We start from the raw sequence: 15,807 nt of genomic DNA, 5'->3' as shown, positions 1-15,807 counted from the left end.
ACTGGACAGGGTCCCCACATCAGCACATCAAAGGACAGTGTTCCCTCATCACAGCATCACCGTACAGGGTTCCCTCATCACAGAATCATGGAACAGGGTCCCCTCATGACAACATCAAGAGACAGCGTCCCTTATCACAGCATCAAGGGACAGGATCCTCTCCTCACAGCATCACGGGACAGGGTCCCCTCATCATCACGTCAATGGGCAGGGTCCCCTCATCACCACATGAAGGGACATTGTCCCCTCATCACACCATCACGCGACAGGGTCCCCTCACCACAGCATCAAGGGACACGGTCCCCTCATCACAGCATCACGGGTCAGGTCCCCTGATCACAGTATCACGAGACAGGGTCTCCTCATCGCAGCATCAAGGGATAGGGTCACGTCATCAAACTGTCAAGGGACAGGGTCACCTCATGACAACATCAAGGGATAGGGTCCCCTCATCACAGCATCGCAGGACAGGGTCCCCTCATCACAGCATCACTGGACAGGGTCCGCACATCACCACATCAAGGGACAGTGTCCCCTCATCACAGCATCACGGTACAGTGTCCCCTCATCACAGCATCACGGGACAGGGTCTCCTCATCGCAGCATCAAGGGATAGGGTCACCTCATCAAAATGTCAAGGGACAGGGTCTCCTCATGACAACATCAAGGGATAGGGTCCCCTCATCAATGCATCAGTGGGTAGGGTCTCCACATGACCACATCAAGGGACAGTGTCCCCTCATCACAGCATCACGGTACAGGGTTCCCTCATCACAGAATCATGGAACGGGGTCCCCTCATTACAACATCAAGAGACAGGGTCCCTCATCACAGCATCAAGGGACACGATCCTCTCCTCACAGCATCACGGGACAGGGCCCCCTCATCACCCCGTCAGTGGGCAGGGTCCCCTCATCACCACATGAAGGGACATTGTCCCCTCATCACACCATGACGCGACAGGGTCCCCTCAGCACAGCATCAAGGGACTCGGTCCCCTCATCACAGCGTCACGGGTCAGGTCCCCTTATCACTGTATCACAAGACAGGGTCTCCTCATCGCAGCATCAAGGGATAGGGTCACCTCTTCAAAACGTCAAGGGACAGGGTCCCCTCATGACAACATCAAGGAATAGGTTGCCCCCATCACAGCATCGCAAGACAGGGTCCCCTCATCACAGCATCACTGAGCACGGTTCCCTCATCAACACACCAAGGGACAATGTCCATTCATCATAGCATCACTGGACAGGGTCCCCTCATCACAGCGTCACGGACAGGGTCCCCTCATTACAGCACCAAGAAGGGCAGGGTCCCCTCATCACCACATGGACAGACAGCGTCACCTCATCAAAACATCAAGGGACAGTGTTCCGTTATCACAGCAGCAACAGACAGACAGGGTCCCCTCATCACAGCATCAAGGGACACGGTCGCCTCAATACAACATCAAGCGACAGGGTCCCCTCATCACAGCATCACGGGACTGGGTCCCCTCATCACAGCATCATCAGGCACGGTCCCCTCATCACAGCATCTAGGAGCAGGGTCCCCTCATCACAGCATCACGCGGCAGGGTTACCCCATCACATCGGCCAGGGTCCCTTTATAGAAAACTTCACGATGAGTGTATCCCCACATCCATGCCGGTCAGCGAGCTGTGCTTTGACTGTCCGATTGTAATTGCTGTAAATTCAATGCTAATGAAGAAGGGGTTCTCTGCACCCTTTGGCTGCACTGGGCCCCGGAGCCAGTGCTCCCTGGCATCTACTCAGGGCACAGGGGCTGCGGGGCCTTCCGTGTGACAGATGCCCCAACACCTTCGAGGTCACAACGGCTGAGCCTGAGGGCCATGTGCAGCTGCCAGCACCGTCCTCAAAAGTTTCTGAAAATCTAGAACTTCTGAACTGAAACACTGATTAAAAGATAATTTAAGTTCATTAAAAAAGAGAGATAGAGACAACCCAGAAGCGAGCCCCCCAAATCATAAAGGGCACATCCTTCCTGTGGCAGAATTACCCTCAGCTGCTATTTCTCCTTTTCTGTCTCTTCTGAATTTTGCATAAGGTATCTGCCGGTAAAACATGTGGAAAGGGGTGGAAGCCTTTTTAGAACGTGAGCTTGGTTCCACAGAAAAGTGGAGCGGCCCGGAGCCTCGAGCACAGTCCCCGCCGGGTGGGGGGTTGGTGACGGGGGCAACTGGCCGCACGCAGGCGTAGGGCCAGCACCTGCGGGGCGGGGACACAAGGCGGCCCCTCAGTCCGGGTGCACCTGGAGCGGCATCCTGGCCCGGAACGAGGGGCACTGGGGGGCTCCGTGCACGGCAGAGCGGCTCTGTGGCCTCAGGTCCCACCCTCCCCCTTGGGGCACAAGCCTCTGTGGGGCAGCCGCACCCTCCCCCCACGGAGAGCGGTGCGCAGCCCCCATCGTGGGCCTGGCAGGTTCTCCCAGGCGGGTCTGGGCACCGCGGGACCTGAGCTCTCTGACCGCCCGGCCCCTCTGGTCCTCAGGATCTGATCGTCCACGTGCGAGACGTGAGCCACCCCGAGACAGAGCTGCAGAAGGCCAGCGTCCTGTCGGCCCTGCGGGCCCTGCAGCTGCCGCGCCCGCTGCTGGACTGCATGGTGGAAGTGCCCAACAAGGTGGACCTGGTGCCCGGGTGAGCGCCTGCCGCCTTCCCACCGCCGGACCCCACGCGCTGGCGACCAGGGCGTGCGCGGGTCTCCCGCCTGCGGGGCGGCCGCCTCCCCCTGCGCTCCCAGGCGTGCCCTGCCTGCCCCGCCTGCTGCCGCTCGAGCAGCGGCGCGCGGAGTGGGCTGCGCGCTTGGACCCCGCCCCCGCGCGCGCCCGGATCGCACCCCAGCCCCACGCACGTCCTTCCTCTTACCTTCCGGCGGGGCCGCGTCCTCGCCCGCCACAATCCGAGCCCGTCACGGCTGGGCCTGCGGGCGGGGACCCCCCTCCGGCCCCTCTCGCTGAGCGGGCGGCCGCCCCTACAGGTACAGACCCGCCGAACCCGGCGCGGTGGCCGTGTCTGCGCTCCTGGGGCTCGGGCTGGAGGAGCTGAAAGCCAGGCTGGAGGAAGCAGTTCTGAGAGCCACGGGCAGACGGGTCCTCACGCTGCGAGTGGGGCTGGCGGGGCCGCAGCTGAGGTGCGTCGGGTTGGGCTGGCCCAGCGGGGTGGGGCGGGGGGGTTGCACCAGTCGCTGCGCGGGGCGGGGGGAGCGGGGGGGGGTCGCACCAGTCGCTGCGGGGGGAGCGGGGGGGTCGCACCAGTCGCTGCGCGGGGCGGGGGGAGCGGGGGGGGTCGCACCAGTCGCTGCGGGGGGAGCGGGGGGTCACACCAGTCGCTGCGGGGGGAGCGGGAGGGGTCGCACCAGTCGCTGCGTGAGGCATGGTGGGCAGGGGGTCGTACCAGTCGCTGCGCGGGGCGGGGGGGCGGGGAGGTCGTACCAGTCGCTGCGCGGGGTGGGGAAGACGGCGCCAGGTGGGGCCTGGGTGCAACGCGGGGGCAGCCGCATCCCCCGCAACCGGTCTGGCTGTTCAGGCGGTGAGCAGGTGCCCGGCCGCTTACCCGGACGCCGGGGCCGTGGGCGATGTCATCCGCCAAGAAGCAGGACGCCTCGCTGGGGGCTTCGGGGCTCCGTCGGGGCCGCCTGTTCCCACCAAACGCGTCTTCCTCCCAGCTGGCTGCATCAGGAGGCCACGGTGCAGGCGGTGGACGTGAGGCCTGAGGCCGGGGTGGCTGACGTCAAGGTCATCATAAGCGACTCAGCTTACGGCAGGTTCAGGAAGTTGTTTCCGGGGTGAAAGGACGCCGAAGGATGGGGGTGCTCCCCGAGGACTGAGGGGGGCGCTCACGGGGGTCTGGGGGGCTGCAGCGTTCCCGCCTCAGAGAGAAGCGGCCTCGCTGCGCGGGCCCTACACCCCCGTGAGCCTGGCGGGAGGGCCGGTGGGGCTGGGAGCTGACGTCCCGTCCAGGGCGCTTGAGCCGCGAGACAGTAAAAGTTCTGCGTGTGTTCGTGAACCAGCCTTTCCGATTCTTCCGTGCCGGCAGCCCGGCAGAAGCCCTGCGAACGCTGGCCGTGAAGGAGGCAGGTCCGGCTTCCCCGTCCGCTCTGCGTCCACGCGTTCACGGCTGCCAGTCCTCGCCCTTCCCCACGGTAGCGTCAGGGGTATAATTAAAATGTCTCCCGACAGCCCAGCAAGTAGGAAGAATCTCCCCGTTTACAGGGCCAGGCGGCCCGGGCCACCCATCACACGCCTGTTAGTTGTCTTTACCCAAAGGAAAAAATACAACTTTGGGCATCTTGTCGATAAGCAGGGAATCACATCCTGGGGCCAAACTCCCCCACGGTGAGGCAGGACCCCCTTCCCGATGTTCACTTTGCAGAGAGGCTCCAGGGCCCCCAGACAGACGTTCCCGGGATGCAAACAGGCCGGGGGACCTTCTGCTTAAAGAGAGTCACGCACATCTCAGGGAGACGGGACACTCTACGCTGCAGGTTTTCTAAAGGGAAAGCGAATGAGAAGGGCGTTCCCTTGCCCTTTGGGCGCCAGGAAAGGATTATTTTCTTTACCTTTGTATTCAGCGTTACAGGGGCGTTTTCCGAGTTGTCCCAGGCTTTTAGCACAGGTGGAAAAAGTCTCTGCGGGGCTTCCCTGGTGGCTCAGTGGTTAAGAGTCCGCCTGCCAATGCAGGGGACACGGGTTCGTGCCCCGATCCGGGAGGATCTCACATGCTGCGGAGTGGCTGGGCCCATGAGCCATGGCCGCTGAGCCTGCGCGTCTGGAGCCTGTGCCCCGCAACGGGAGAGGCCGCGACAGTGAGAGGCCCGTGTACCGCGATGAAGAGTGGCCCCCGCTTGCCGCAGCTGGAGAAAGCCCTTGCACAGAAACGAAGACCCAACACAGCCAAAAATAAATATTAAAAAAAAAAAAAGTCTGCGCTTCTCCTAGGCGCGTGGATGCAGGGTGTCCATGTGAGCTTTCCTTGTTTTCTGAGACTCGGTTGTGCACACGCGGCTCTACAGGCCTCCAGCTAAGTCCTTGGTGCTCCCAGGCCCTCCACGCTTGCTTCTGTAACTGCCATCCTGTGGGGTTTCCGCCTGGGGCAGTGTGGCAGGCGGAATCGTGTCCCCTACAACGTCCACGTCCTAATTCCAGAGACACCCCCCCCGCCCCCGAGGCACCCAGGTGAACCCACCAAGCCCCCTCCCCGTGGGTCCCCGTGAGCAGGAGGCAGAAGTGAGAGTCGGGGCAGGTGTGAGGAGAGAACTGGAGTCTGGGCTCAGGAAACTGCCTCTGCGGAGATGCTGCTGTGAGGTGCGGAGAGGGGTCCCGACCCCAGCAATCAGGTGGCTCCAGACCTGGGAAAGGGACGAAACAGTCCTCCCTGAAGCGTCCAGAAGAATGAGACCTGCCCGTCCTGGGCGTCTGCCTGGGGGGACCACGTGCGACTACTGCCTGTAGGACGGGGACAATTAATCTGTGTGCTTGCAGCCGCCATCTGGGCGCCTGTGGCAGTGTGTACAGGGTCTGCATGGGACCCCGGGAACTTTGGGGCACAGGACAGTCAGGATGCGAGCCCCTGAGCCTGCGTGTGCAGGACAGCCTCCCTGATCCTCCCGAGAGGAGCTGGCTCCAGGGACGCCGCAGGCCGAGTGAGGAGCGGGACCAGGTCCCACAGCCCCATCCGGTCCTCTGGCACGGGGTGCAGGAGGAGGGGCTGCAGGGTGGCCCCTGGGAGCAGAGTCTCCTCTCCGAGGGAGGACCAGGCCAGGGAGTCAGCCAGCCAGGGTCTCACAACAGCTGCTCCAACGGCCTGTCCCCTTCCTTCTGCTCAGGCCCTGGGGGGTCTCATTCCTACAGGGTCCTTGAGGCAGGGGAGGCTTTGCATAGACCCTGGTGGGTGGGGAGCATCCAGGCTCCCGGAGCCCAGCCCCCCAGGCTCCCCGGGTCCAGCCCACTCGTTTGCCAGGCTGGGGGTGCCCTGTGGTCCCAGGGGCCCCGTCAGCCATCATCCCTGCCGGGGACCCCTGGGCTTAGCTGCCCAGCTCCTACCAGGTCCAGCCTCCTGGCTCGGGTCTGGTCCACCCCCAACTCTTCCCTGGTGGCAAGACACAAGCAGGGGCTGTAGGGGGTCGGTTCTGGACTCTGGCCCCCTCTCCTGGTGCCCCTCACCCGCTGCCCGGGCTCCCCCCCCCACCCCTGGAAGCCCCCTCCCCAAAGACTCAGGAGGCGAGCTCAGCGCGCGGCTGCTTTGGGCGCTGGCGAGGTGCTGCCAGGCCAGACACGCCCCCGCGGGAGCTGAGCGAGCGCACCCCAGGCAGGAGGACGAGGCGGCGCCTCACGGGGCCTGGAGGAGGGCAGGGGTCTCGGGGAGCCCGGAGGGGGGGGATCGGGCTCGTGTAGGGTGGGAACAGGTGTAAGGCCACCCCTCCCCGCAGTATCCAGACCCTCCTAAGACCCTTCTGCAGAGACGGTCTCCCCTCCCAACCGGGGTCCACTGTGCCTCAGGTTGCCCAGGGCTCTGAGAACAGGCCCGGGTGTGTGGCAGGCTGTCGTCACAGGAAGGGGGTGTACTCAGGGCCACGCGGCCGCGCTGCCTCTGAAGATGTGATCCCGCACGGCTGGCTTTACCTCCGTGGCCGGCAGCACGAGCTCCCAGCCTCGATGCTGTCCCACCAGAAACATCCTGCCAGAACTCATCCCTCAAATGCGAAAGTCTCAAAAACTCATCTTGAAAAAGAACCCAGAAGCTTCAGTTAATATCCCCATGGGGAACTACAGATATTTCCAACTGCACACCTTTGATCCAGTGCTTAAGTTTATAAATCAAAATAAACCGGAGGAAGGAGGCATGGTTTGATTTCTGAAAAACTCACCACGATGTGAGAAAAGTGCTCCATCAACTTCGGATTTCTAAGGATCCTCCCCGAGCGTTACCATGAAAGCCGCCAACAACCTCTCGGTTGTTTGGTAACAAAAATCCACAAATGCAACTGACTTTAATGTCTTTTAATCATTCTCTAGAGTTAAAATTTTATTTTTTTTTATTTTTTGCTTTATAACATTTAATGAGTTATACATATACATATGTTCCCATATCCCCTCCCTTTTGTGTCTCCCTCCCACCCTCCCTATCCCACCCCTCCAGGCGGTCACAAAGCACCGAGCTGATCTCCCTGTGCTATGCAGCTGCTTCCCACTAGCTATCTACCTTACGTTTGGTAGTGTATATATGTCCATGTCTCTCTTTCGCTTTGTCACAGCTTGCCCTTCCCCCTCCCCATATCCTCAAGTCCATTCTCTAGTAGGTCTGTGTCTTTATTCCTGTCTTACCCCTATGTTCTTCATGACATTCTTTTCCCTTAAATTCCATATATATGTGTCAGCATGCAGTATTTGTCTTTCTCTTTCTGACTTACTTCACTCTGTATGACAGACTCTAGGTCCATCCACCTCATTACAAATAGCTCAATTTCGTTTCTTTTTATGACTGAGTAATATTCCATAGTATATATGTGCCTCATCTTCTTTATCCATTCATCCGATGATGGACACTTAGGTTGTTTCCATCTCCGGGCTATTGTAAGTAGGGCTGCTATGAACATTTTGGTACATGACTCTTTTTGAATTATGGTTTTCTCAGGGTATGTGCCCAGTAGTGGGATTGCTGGGTCATATGGTAGTTCTATTTGTAGTTTTTTAAGGAACCTCCATACCGTTCTCCATAGCGGCTGTACCAATTCACATTCCCACCAGCAGTGCAAGAGTGTTCCCTTTTTTCCACACCCTCTCCAGCATTTATTGTTTCTAGGTTTTTTGATGATGGCCATTCTGGCTGGTGTGAGATGATATCTCATTGTAGTTTTGATTTGCATTTCTCTAATGAGTCAAGATGTTGAGCATCCTTTCATGTGTTTGTTGGCAGTCTGTATATCTTCTGTGGAGAAATGTCTATTTAGGTCTTCTGCCCATTTTTGGATTGGGTTGTTTGTTTTTTTGTTATTGAGCTGCATGAGCTGCTTATAAATTTTGGAGATTAATCCTTTGTCAGTTGCTTCATTTGCAAATATTTTCTCCCATTCTGAGGGTTGTCTTTTGGTCTTGTTCATGGTTTCCTTTGCTGTGCAAAAGCTTTTAAGTTTCATTAGGTCCCATGTGTTTATTTTTGTCTTTATTTCCATTTCTCTAGGAGGTGGGTCAAAAAGGATGTTGCTGTGATTTATGTCATAGAGTGTTCTGCCTATGTTTTCCTCTAAGAGTTTGATAGTGTCTGGCCTTACATTTAGGTCTTTAATCCATTTTGAGCTTATTTTTTGTGTATGGTGTTAGGGAGTGATCTAATCTCATACTTTTACATGTCCCTGTCCAGTTTTCCCAGCACCACTTATTGAAGAGACTGTCCTTTCTCCACTGTACATTCCTGCCTCCTTTATCAAAGATAAGGTGACCATATGTGCGTGGGTTTATCTCTGAGCTTTCTATCCTGTTCCATTGATCTATCTTTCTGTTTTTGTGCCAGTACCATACTGTCTTGATTACTGTAGCTTTGTAGTATAGTCTGAAGTCAGGGAGCCTGATTCCTCCAGCTCCATTTTTCGTTCTCAAGATTGCTTTGGCTATTTGGGGTCTTTTGTGTTTCCATAAAAATTGTGAAATTTTTTGTTCTAGTTCTGTGAAAAATGCCAGTGGTAATTTGATAGGGATTGCATTGAATCTGTAGATTGCTTTGGGTAGTAGAGTCATTTTCACAATGTTGATTCTTCCAATCCAAGAACATGGTACATCTCTCCATCTATTTGTATCATCTTTAATTTCTTTCATCAGTGTCTTATAATTTTCTGCATACAGGTCTTTTATCTCCTTAGGTAGGTTTATTCCTAGATATTTTATTCTTTTTGTTGCAATGGTAAATGGGAGTGTTTCCTTGATTTCACTTTCAGATTTTTCATCCTTAGTATATAGGAATGCCAGAGATTCCTGTGCATTAATTTTGTATCCTGCTACTTTACCAAATTCATTGATTAGCTATAGTAGTTTTCTGGTAGCATCTTTAGGATTCTCTATGTATAGTATCATGTCATCTGCAAACAGTGACAGCTTTACTTCTTCTTTTCCGATTTGGATTCCTTTTATTTCCTTTTCTTCTTTGATTGCTGTGGCTAAAACTTCCAAAACTATGTTGAATAAGAGTGGTGAGAGTGGGCAACATTGTCTTGTTCCTGATCTTAGTGGATATGGTTTCAGTTTTTCACCATTGAGGATGATGCTGGCTGTGGGTTTGTCATATATGGCCTTTATTATGTTGAGGAAAATTCCCTCTATGCCTACTTTCTGCAGGGTTTTTATCATAAATGGATGTTGAATTTTGTCGAAAGCTTTCTCTGCATCTATTGAGATTATCTTATGGTTTTTCTCCTTCAATTTGTTAATATGGTGTATCACATTGATTGATTTGCGTATATTGAAGAATCCTTGCATTCCTGGAATAAACCCCACTTGATCATGGTGTATGATCCTTTTAATGTGCTGTTGGATTCTGTTTGCTAGTATTTTATTGAGGATTTTTGCATCTATCTTCATCAGTGATATTGGCCTGTAGTTTTCTTTCTTTGTGACATCCTTGTCTGGTTTTGGTATCAAGGTGATGGTGGCCTCGTAAAATGAGTTTGGGAGTGTTCCTCCCTCTGCTATATTTTGGAAGAGCTTGAGAAGGATAGGTGTTAGCTCTTCTCTAAATGCTTGATAGAATTCGCCTGTGACATTCTCTAGAGTTAAATGATCCATGTTGAACCATTTCTGACCCAAATGCGAGGTAATCGCGGTTGGATCCAGCAGGAGACACTGATTATTGAGTCGTAATTACCGTTAACCACATGCCCTGATCTCCACCCGATCCCCCAAGCGTGAGCTCCACGGGCCCACCGAGCAAGTTCAAGGCCAAGGTAGCCCCTGGGATGACCCGTGAGTGTCTTCTTCTGGGTTTCAGGCATGTTTGTTCAGTGAGGGATCGTGGTACTGAAAACAAGCGGATTTTCTAGTGGAAAATGAGTACTTCAATCCCAAAGGGAAGGCCTTCCAACGTGGATTAAATGGTCATTTTCCAGGCTCTCCAGAGAATCTAGTCCCTAAAGTCTTTGCTTTACACTAAGACTGTTCCAGAACACAAGACACAGACTCCCCGGGTACCCTCTCAAGAGGGATGTGACATTGAAATTATGGTTGGGGTCCATCCTTTGGCTGAGACATGTACAAAATGAGCTATTTCTGTGCTCTCTGAGTTTGTGAGACTCCTGGTTATCAGAAAGTGAGGAATAACAGCACAGATTTTCTGTAGAATACCCAGATTTTGACTGGTTAGAAAGTCAAGGAGGAACGCTTTTGTTCTGAAGATATAAACCCTCTTCTAAATTGAGCTGTTATTGGAAGTTAGAAATTTTTTGTTGCTGTTGTATTGCTTTGTGTTTTCATGATTATTCTGCCAGCATCTCCCTTGTTAAACCTTCGATTTGGGGAAGAGTGCCATTACTGGAAATGAGTTTACAGAATTATTCTCAAAAACAGAAGGAAATGGTTTTCACCTAAATATTAAGAAATAATCTGTATACTGGTGTACTAACAGAATTATGATTCAGGGATAATAATTCTATGAAATTAATTAAACACAATATATATATTTTTTTCTTTTAAATTTCTATTGTTACTTTTTTTTTTTCACGGTACACGGGCCTCTCACTGCTGTGGCCTCTCCCGTTGCGGAGCACAGGCTCTGAACCTGCAGGCTCAGCGGCCATGGCTCACGGGCCCAGCTGCTCTGCGGCATGTGGGATCTTCCCAGACTGGGGCACGAACCCATGTCCCCTGCATCGGCAGGCGCACTCTTAACCACTGCGCCACCAGGGAAGCCCCCATTGTTACTTTTTAAAAGTACAATTATAATTCAAGTTCTTTGGAACAAGTGAAATTTAAAAAGATTAAAGGAAAAGATAATATTTTACCACTTGCCATTCTTTCCCACTCCCTGAAACGATCAGCATAATGTGTAGCTTTCTCATTTTATCCAGGTGTTCCTTACATCTGGAACATCATGTTTCTCACTGCAGAAAAACAGACTTAGCTCTCACACTCTTTATAGGCTACTTAACAGTCCAGAGAACAGAAGTACCAAGTATTTCAGACTTAGCTTTTTGAGAAACACTCAGGTTACTTTCTGTTTTATTTTGCTGTTCTGCAATTTGTTTTATCCCCAGAAAAATATTTTAAAAAATTAATTTAGGGGTAAGGATTAGGGTTTAGGGTACAGGTTAGGGTATGGGTACAGCTTAGGGTACAGGTACAGCTTAGGGTACGGGTTAGGTTACAGCTTAGGATTAGGGTACCGTTTAGGGCTAGGGTTAGGGTTAGGGTACGGGCTAGGGTACAGGTTAGGGTTCGGCTATGGGTTAGGGTTAGGGTATGGGTTAGGGTACAGTTAGGGTATGGGTTAGAGTATGGGCTAGGGTTAGGGTACGGGTTAGGGTACGGGTTAGGGTATGCCTAGGGGTTAGGGTTAGGGTATGGGTTAGGGTACAGGTTAGGGTACGGGTTAGGTTATGGGCTAGGGTTAGGGTACAGTTTACGGTACGGAGCTAGGGTGTCCTGAAGGGAGTGGCTTGGGGCCAGCAGGTGGTGGAGACTCTGTTTCGTGGGAGAGTCTTGCACACCTGTGACATTTCGTCCTTGGGGTCAGCACGGCAGTGCGGATCCACCATCTGCCCATTTGTCTGTTCCTTCATCACTCACTCATTATCTTGCTCATTCATTCATTGACCCTCTCCATCCGTGATTTGAGGAGTTACTAAGGGTGTGCTCCCTGCAGGAAAACACAGGACGCAGAAGGCCCGAGAGATCTGGCCGTCGGTAAGACTCAGGCCTGCTCAGCGCATCACTCACGGTGAGCCCGGGAGTGAACTGTGCACCAGGGCAGGGGCTCCAGGGGGATGAGAAGACCATGGAACTGGGGTGTCACCGCTTCCCGCCTCCTCTCCCTCAGGCTCCCTGGCCTGCCCGCGTCCCTGTGGCACAGCTCTGTGTTTGGTCACCCTTTGTGTGGTAGAGGCCTGGAGGAGATGGTCAGTGTCCTCATGGGAAGATCCTGCTGCCCACAGAGCACCTGGGGCTCTGAATCCAAGTTCAGCAAGGGGAATACTTGAGCTTTCTGACCCTCCAGTCCCCAAAAGCCTGGGAGCTTGGCTGGGCTCCCGTACCCACTTCTTATGCAGTCTCCCTGGGTCCCCCATCCCATCACAGTGAGGATCCAGAAGGTGCTATGTGAGGCCCTTTCCACTCTGGGCAGCACAATGGCCCTGGGTCTCTTTCAGGCCCAGAGCATCTCTGAGTGTGTTCCAGTGTAGTGAAAAATTTACAGTTTTCACACAGTGTAGAATAAGCCAGGCTGTTATTTATGGTTCGTGTTGTGTGTGATTTTTCATGGTCTTGGAGAGTCCTATCATTTTTTTTTATGCATCAGCACATTTTCCCACAGCATGTGCTTTAGTCCACAGGCTCAGGGGTTATTCCTGGGTTCTCTGGTCAGGAAGGCCCAGTCAGACTGGAGGGGAGACTGACCACACCCAAGGCCTGGTCCTTGTCAGGCAGAGGGCAGGAGAGAGTCCAGTTGAGGCAGGATTGAGGCTCATTCCAGGAGGGTCATCCTGACTGTGGTCTAAAGAGATGCTGCTGCTTCTGGGACTATTTTTTTCTAGAGGAGAAAAACAGAGATGTTGTATAGAGCATGACTTGGACTAACAGGCAAAGGCAAGTCTGTGCAGGCCTGCGAGAGGGGGATCATGTCTCCCAGATCTTCATGGACTGTAGACCCAGCACCTCCGCAATCACCCCAGGTGGAGCAGCATTAAGACATAGAAGAAGTGGACTTGGGTCAGACTGCAGCTTTGTGATTGTGCACAGAGACGGCTGACTGTTTCCCAACTCCAGGGTTCTAGAACTGGGGCCTCTGGAGGGCATAGGCATTCAGGAATATGGTGAAGTGCTTATGGAAGAGTAGATAGCAAAGTGTAAGCCTCAGCTCAGAGCAAGATACCATGCAAGATAACACAAGACCTCCAGTCCGGAAGTAGCACCGACATGACCTGCAAGTGACACTCAGACTTGCTTCTCCCGCGAGCGGCTGGGGCAGTGGAAGGCTCGGCTGAGGCAGCTGAGCAGGCTGGGTCTGTACCCCACGACTGGGCAGGGCAGAGCGTGCTTGAGCCTTCAGCTAGCCTCTGTGACAGATGCAGGGCCGTGACCATCTTTATTTCCCAGGGACCATCTGCTGTCTCCTCGTTCTTGGGGAGGGTGAAACAAAAACAAACTTTGTGAAATTTCCTGAGCTTTTGTGTGTATGTGTGTGTATTACATGAGTGTGCACAAGCATGTGCATGTGTGTGCTGTCTGTGCACAGGTCTGTGTACATCCGAGTGCATGTGAGTGTGTTTATGTGCAGGCAGGCACATGTGTGTATGCACGTGTTTTTGCATGCACAGCACGTGTGATTGTGTGCCTGTGTGTGACTGCAGTCCGTCTTTTCATGTGTGTGTGTACGTGTGTGAATGCCGGTATGCTTGGGCATGTACGTGCACATGTGTGTGTACACATGCGTGCTGTGGGGGGATGAGGAAGGCATGGAGTTGTTGCTTTCTGGTGTCGCCTTCCCCCACCCTCCCTTTTGCTGTTGCCTCAGCACTTTGTGGTGAAGTGTAGAGACTCAAGGAGGACCACTACCCGCTACCGTCAGTGATCTGCCTGCTCATCCTCATGGTCATCCATCTGTCCAGTAAACATCCCTGAGTGTGTGCCATGTGCTGGGGCCTGGGGTCCACAGTGAAGCAGGCGCATGCTCTCAGCTCTGCTCAGCCCAGCCGGGTGCGGGGCAGAGGAGCTGCAGGCCAGGTGTGTCTGCGGAGGGAGAGGTTACCTCTGGCTGGTGGGTCAGCGGAGGTGGCAGCTGAGCTGAACTGAAGGAGCGGGATGGACGGAGCTCGCTCTAGAGGAGGGTGGGGGCAGGGGGCAGGGGAAGGGGCTGGGTGCCTGGCTCGCGGGGAGGGCACATCGCAGAGGGGCTGCAAGGGTGGCCAGACAGCTAGCTTTGACTTCGTTTTATAGACAGACAGAACAGTTTTGGAACCAGAGTGACAGGATCAGGCCCACACTTTTCCTCTGGTGGCGGCTGAGGGGTTTGATGGCAGAAGAGAGGAGATGGGCCAAGGAACAGGGGTGACGGTGGGGGCTGTGCCTCTGCCAGGCTTCCAGCCTCTTTGTGGTGGTCCCTTGGGTCCACAAGGTTAGCACGCACCTTGTGTGAGGCCGGAATGGGGCTTCCTCTTCATTCCCTCTTTCCCAGAAGTAAACGCAACACAGTTTGGAGTTGGTGAGACTGAGGGGGCCATCTTGCAGAAAAGGCAAGCATCAGCGTTGGCTGGGGTGCCCAACCGGGGACGAGGGGGAACCCTTAGCCAGACCCGCAGACCCCAGGGAAGGACACAGTGTGCTCAGAGAGGCAGGGATAGTCAGGAGAGCCAGGTGTTCAGAGAAGGCTCGGCCAAGGGGGCCCTGGGGGCTCAGGCACTGAGGGAGTGAGGGGAGGGGCGGCCAGACAGCCGTGAATGAGGCCCAGGGGTCGACGGGGTCGTGCTGTGTGCAGGGTGGACACACAGGGCCCGAGGCTGTTCTGTAGGGAACGTCTCCCCGCTGCAGTGGGCTCTGGAAATTGTCTGCGGGTTGCCACGCCTTCTGGGGCTCTCCGGCCCAGGCCCTAGCCGGGAGCTGCCTGTCCAGCCTACCCCGGCTCCACCTCCAGACTGCGCAAGGCTGGGCGGGCGGGATGGGCTCCTCGTGTCTCAGTTGCCATGACCTGTGACGTTTCGTTTCCAGTTGCCAGGTTCATTATAAGGATACATGTACAGTGTGTTGCGTTGTCTTGCGCCACCCGTCGGCTTAGGGAAGAACTGCCCTGGTAGGTCGGCCTGCAAGGTGTGCTACTCCAGAGCCTCCATCTGACATACTCTTCCCTGTCCGAAATGCAAACAGCACACACTCCCTGCCTGGTTTGGGAATGATGACACCTCACCTCTCGCCCCTCCTGCCCTGTCCTGCCCACACTCCAACCTCAAGGACACTTCGGTTCCCCATCTGACTCCCGACCCCTCCAGCTGGCTGGGGACAGGCAGTCTCATGACACAGTGTGCACAAAGGTTTCTGGCCGGGCTGTGAGGATGGGGACCAGGTCCCATCTGTGCCAATGAAGCAGGCGTCTCACCTGGATTTGTCTCCGGGCTCTTGAAGGTGGACTGAAGGTCAGACAGTCCAGAGGCCAAGGGCCCCAGAGGAGGGGGGTGTGGGAGCAGGTAGACCAGGAGCAGCTGCCCCTCTGGTCAGGAGAGTCCAACAGCCCAGGGCTTTTTGGTATCAGGTGCTGAGGACGTGGCCTGCAGGGGGCACCCGGGCGGGGAGGGGGTGGGGCGGTGGGGGTCGGGAAAGAGAAAGCTAGTTTTATTACTCCCTTTCCCTTTCGTTTTGGTATATCTCTCCAGGATTTCCCGGAATCCCAGGTTGGTCCATTTGGGGACTGGAGGAGGGAGTTGGGAGCTGTCCCCATCTGTGTAGTTAACCCAGCTCGGCTGCCTCCCCCAGTTCCACTGCAAGCGAATTCTGGAGTCTGGCCGCAGCAGCGTGGCACGCATATCTGAGCAGGCAGCAGTGTTTCCACAAACCTTGTTCTCTCAGTTGGGAGGACAGGTTTCCCTGTCAGGGTCGAGA

At 54.6% G+C, this 15,807-nt stretch overlaps 1 protein-coding gene across 1 annotated transcript in view; it reads left to right on the top strand.

The window, feature by feature from the left end:
- Positions 1–5,313, top strand: part of GTPBP6 (GTP binding protein 6 (putative)) — a 100,982-nt gene extending 95,669 nt beyond the window's left edge. The window contains exons 15-17 of the mRNA XM_082608986.1: positions 2,511–2,659; positions 3,000–3,152; positions 3,687–5,313. Coding sequence (XP_082465112.1) covers positions 2,511–2,659; positions 3,000–3,152; positions 3,687–3,810 — 426 coding nt within the window. The 3' untranslated portion in view covers positions 3,811–5,313. The remainder of the gene's footprint in view (positions 1–2,510; positions 2,660–2,999; positions 3,153–3,686) is intronic.
- The last annotated feature ends 10,494 nt before the right edge of the window (positions 5,314–15,807 follow it).

This window comes from Mesoplodon mirus (genome assembly GCF_964341445.2).
Source record: "Mesoplodon mirus genome assembly, chromosome: X".
Taxonomy (NCBI): domain Eukaryota; kingdom Metazoa; phylum Chordata; class Mammalia; order Artiodactyla; family Ziphiidae; genus Mesoplodon; species Mesoplodon mirus.
This window is presented reverse-complemented; position numbering and strand designations above follow the sequence as displayed.